Genomic DNA, 4735 nt, shown 5'->3' with positions numbered 1-4735 from the left:
TCACTGACTCGGCTTTCCTCCTGCAGTCGGTGTCATAGTGTATGTTTTGTGAGATGGAGGAAGACTTTGTGGATTGGTGTCGGACATAAGGGCTAATGTTGGACTTGTGGGTTTGGGCAGCACTGGGTTGGGATGTTTTCTTGATGTGCACTTACCCTTTGTATAAAACTCTCTTACACAGATGGGTTTCTATGGATTTGTTTCTTTAATGTACCTAGACTAACACAGGGGGTTAGGACTAACAACATATTTCTAGGGATCACAAATTAATCCATATCAGCAGACAAAGCCAATGTCCTGTTTGAGTCCGAAGCATCTTACAGTCTCTAGGGTAAGGAGGCAGGGAGCAACAGTAAGTAGTCAACTAGCCATGAGTAATATGAGAAAGTGGGTTTTTTGTCGGTGATAATTCAGAGAAGGATGGTCAGAATGAAAGGAATCAGCAAAGGCTTCCCACGGGAGGTGCCCTGGAGTCAGATTTTCAAGGGTTATGAAGGAGGGAGGTAGGGCAATATGGAGAGATGAAATAACAAATGTTGACGTGCAAGGCCTCGGCATGACTGTTCATAATCACCATTGAGTCTCTTCTGACTCATGGTGACCCCGGGTATGTAGCATAGAACTACTCCCGAGGTTTTCCCAGGCTGTGACCTCTCAGAGCAGCTGGTCAGACTTTGTCTTCCAAGTCATCTCTGGGTGGGTTCAAACTGCCAGCCTTCCAACTAGTACTTCAGTGCTCGTTTGTGAAACCAAGTGATGTCAAGGCCAAAAAGTCTAATCGTGTTAGAGGTACTTGCACTCACACATGGACCAATTAAATACTGAGACACTAGAAAGGATGACTTCATCTCAGGATTCTGGGTGAGGCACAGGAATGTGAATTGTGTCCAAAAGACTGGTCTTAGCACAAGAACACTTTGGCCCGCAAAGAGTGCCACAGAGAACTTCCCCCTTTACTGATTGTCCCCACATTAGAATGCAGTGTCTCTCCTTGAGCATTTCCAGGTTCACTTCCTGAACAACCGTCAACAAAATTCATTCAATGTCAACCCCAAATGTTCATTGGAGCCCCCAGAGAACAATAAGAAGGAAAGAACCCCAGGCCTGGGTCTCATCCAGCCCTTCTTGTTCGATCCTTCCAGGTGTGGCCCAGCATCCCTCCCACTGCCATCAAGTCCATCCCAATTCATCGTGACGCTGCCTAGGCCTTCCAAGGCTGTAAATCTTTACAAGCGCAAACAGCCTCATCTTTCTCCTCAGGAGCAGCGGGTGATTTTGAAGCACTAAGCTTGTGGCTAGGAGTCAGCACGTACTGGACATCAGTATACTTGAGAAGCTCCCCAGGTGATCCAGGAAGCCAGGATTAAACATCCCTGCAAGTCCCCTGGTCGCACTCTTGGGCAATTAGTGAACTGCCATCTACAAAGTAGGTGGTCTATACCTACTAGCTACTACTGGGGTCAAAGATGAGGATGTTTCCTCCCATAAAAATGTACACTCTCTATCCTACAGGGTTGCTATGCATCAGAACAGAAGCCCTGGCAGTGGCCCACCCTCTGAGCAGTAGATAGAAGAGCCTTTGTGGCATAGTGGTTAAGTGATGAGGTGCCAATCAAAACGTCACCAGTTCTCACACACCAGCCATATTGTCAGGGATATATATGGCAGTGTACTCCTATAAAAAGTATACCTTTGAAAAACCTATGAGGCAGGTCTCTCAGTCTTGCATAGGGTCTCTGTGCTAGTTACATAATTTCATGTCAACTTGAAGACATATAAAAGTGTAGGGGTGCAGGTTAGCCTGTCAATCAGGTCACAGCCTAATGGTGACTCCTTGTGGGCATGGCCTTCTCATAAGGAGAGTACTGTGGACCTCCCCCTCTCTCTGCCTTCACCTTCCTCATGGCTGACCCTGGTTGATGCGAGCCCTGTGATGTGGCCACCACCATTGGATCCATGCAGCTTTGTACCCACCAACCTGTGATCTTCCTGCATTCTGCATCATTGCATGTGGCTGCGTGTCAGAAGAGGGATTTATGGACTAGTACCAGGCTTATGGAGTAGTATTGGAGTTATGGGCTTGATCTGGACTGGGCTGGGATTTTTGCTTGATATATAATTACTTCTTGATATAAAGTTCTCTCACACATATATGAGTATCACTGGATTCATTTCTCTAGTCAACCCTTCCTAACATGATCACTATCAGTAAGAATTGACTAACCAGCAACATTTTGGGGTTGTGGATTCTGAGAGCATTTATAAAAGGAAAGTGAAAAGAATATTTTTCAGATGGAATGTTTCAAGGTGAGTTCTTAGAAGGAAAAGCTTTACTTTTATGTAAAATATTTATAATACAGTAATTAACAACAAACATGATTATCTATAACTAGTTTTGATTAAGTCAGAGTCCATTGAAAAATATATACTAAGTGCATTAACAGCACTAATAGATTGTTATTACATTAGAGTGAGTTGGCAAAGATCCCTATACCTATTAACAGATTGATAGTCTATAATTCTTTCATGAGATAGAACCTCTCTTCCTGACAATCATTTTTCTTAAGGCCCCTTTCATGTCCTTGTTCCTGAGGCTGTAGATGAAAGGGTTCAGCATGGGAGTTACCACCGTGTACATCACAGTCGCTGCTGTGTCCGACTTAGCTGAGTGGGAGGATGATGGGCTGAAATACACAGCAATGATGGTGCCATAGAAAAGGGAAACCACAGCCAGGTGAGAGCCACAGGTGGAGAAGGCTTTCCACTTTCCTTTTGTGGATGGGACTCTCAGGACAGCAGAGGTGATGCAAATGTAGGAAACAAGGATGCAAAACAATGGGATCATCATGATCAGACCCCCCTCAATGAGAACCATCATCTCATTGAGGTGTGTGTCAGAGCAGGAGAGTTTCAGGAGAGGAGACAAATCACAGAAGAAGTGGGGGATCCTGTTGTCTGCACAGAATGAGAGTCGAGCCATCAGCAGCGTATGCAGCAGACCATTCAGGTTGGCAATACTCCAAGATCCAGCAACCAGCAGGACACAGAGCTGATGAGTCATCTTTGTTGTGTAGTGTAAGGGGTGGCATACAGCAACAAAGCGGTCATAGGCCATCACAGCCAGAAGGAAATTGTCCATATCAGTGAACACAACAAAAAAATATAACTGTGTGAGACACCCAGGGAAAGAGATGGTCTGAATTCCAAGTATGTGGTTGACCAACATCTTGGGGACAGTGTTGGAGGAGAAGCAGAGGTCCACAAAGGACAGGTTGCTGAGGAAGAAGTACATGGGGCTGTGCAGGCGGGAGTCTATAGTAATGGCTAGGATGATGAGCAGGTTTCCCAGGACCGTGGCCAGGTACATGCTCAGGAAGAGCATGAAGAGGAGCTGCTGCTCCTCAGGCTGCCTGGAGAGCCACAGGAGCAGGAACTCGGAGACACTGGACTGGTTTGCCCCTCCCATAGGCCTGGGTCCAGATGCAGAGAAGAGAAACAGTGGGCAGAAACCTAGGAACCTAGGTTCAGATGGGACAAGTTAGGCTCCAACCATGATCTTGTTTACTTTATCAGAGTTACTCAGTCAGGAACTGTCCCCCAGTTTCCACAACCTACTTCTGACTCCCAGTCTTAGATGATGCCGATCCCACTTGGTTCATCTTTTTAATTTTACAAAACATAACATAAAACACGCACACAGGGACGTATCTCTACAATTGTCTTTTAAGCGTTCCCCGTCAGTTCTTCAGTCCTTGGTAGCTCAAAAAAAGAAACAGTTTAGTATTACTGGGTCGTTTTGAAGAATCCAATTCTAAATAGGTTTAGGACTCCTGTGATTTTTCCCTGGCTCTGCAAATTTAACAAAAGGAGTACCTAAAAGAACTTTGTGTCTTCTTAAATAAATATTTATGTCTCTTCTCTGTAATCTTACCTGAAGGAAGTTGGTGTGATATCTTTCAGGTAGTCTTCACCTCTGTATGACTGACCAATTCTTCTCGATATTGTAAAGTCTTGGAAATATAGGCAGGTCCTGAGTTAGGGAGCAACCAGGGTTCATGGTCTTAGTCCTCTATGCATAAAAAACTGTTGGGGGTAAATCGCAGGTTAGACATTGACAGTAGTCTCCATGGCCATTGCTGCCAGATTCCCTGAGAGCCTCATTAGACACAAGAAGAAAGTAATTGTTCCACCTACATTTTGGCCCCTTTGGACTAAATGATGATGACAGCGGGTATTATGCAACTCCGGTCAGAACTTGTAGATGAAAGTCTTTTGGTGGAGATAAATCCCAAATGGAATCCCCTGGGACCCCAAATCTCATCACTTTGCTGATCTTGGCTTAGATCTGTGGATTTAGAATTCAGTTGATAATTTTGTTCTTACTTTCTTAACTAAGATACTTGGGTTGTTGAAGTGTTATTTTTGTGTGTTGATTTTTTTTTTCTTCAGGCCTGATCATCTGCATAGGCTTACTGATTTGTTTGCCAGTTGGGTTGCTGGGGGCATAAAATAGAGCTGTTCTGAATCCTTTGAAGCACTTAGTGTGTGCAAAGAACAATCTTCTTGTAATAGGGTGGGAAGCTATGAGAGACAGAGAGCTATCAAAGAAAAGCATAGCATGTCAGGATTGAGGGATTCCAAGGTCTACAGAAGATATTTCTTGGATGCCCTCCCAACCCACACTAAGGAGTATTCACCCTAAACTATAAGTCTCAAGGAAGTTTACTCTTTTTTT

The 4735-nt window shown here is 44.5% G+C and overlaps 1 protein-coding gene across 1 annotated transcript; it reads right to left on the bottom strand.

Moving 5' to 3' along the window:
- Window positions 1–2524: 2524 nt before the first annotated feature.
- On the bottom strand, window positions 2525–3469 carry LOC101650441 (olfactory receptor 1361-like). The gene has a single exon (XM_004706195.2). The coding sequence runs from the start codon at window positions 3464–3466 to the stop codon at window positions 2525–2527; it is 942 nt and encodes a 313-aa protein (XP_004706252.1). The 5' UTR covers window positions 3467–3469.
- Window positions 3470–4735: the final 1266 nt, after the last annotated feature.

This window comes from Echinops telfairi, unplaced genomic scaffold (assembly GCF_000313985.2).
Source record: "Echinops telfairi isolate 266 unplaced genomic scaffold, ASM31398v2 ScPeMD7_5;HRSCAF=22, whole genome shotgun sequence".
NCBI lineage: Eukaryota > Metazoa > Chordata > Mammalia > Afrosoricida > Tenrecidae > Echinops > Echinops telfairi.
Note: the sequence above shows the minus strand (reverse complement) of the source record. Positions and strands in the feature narration are given on the sequence as shown.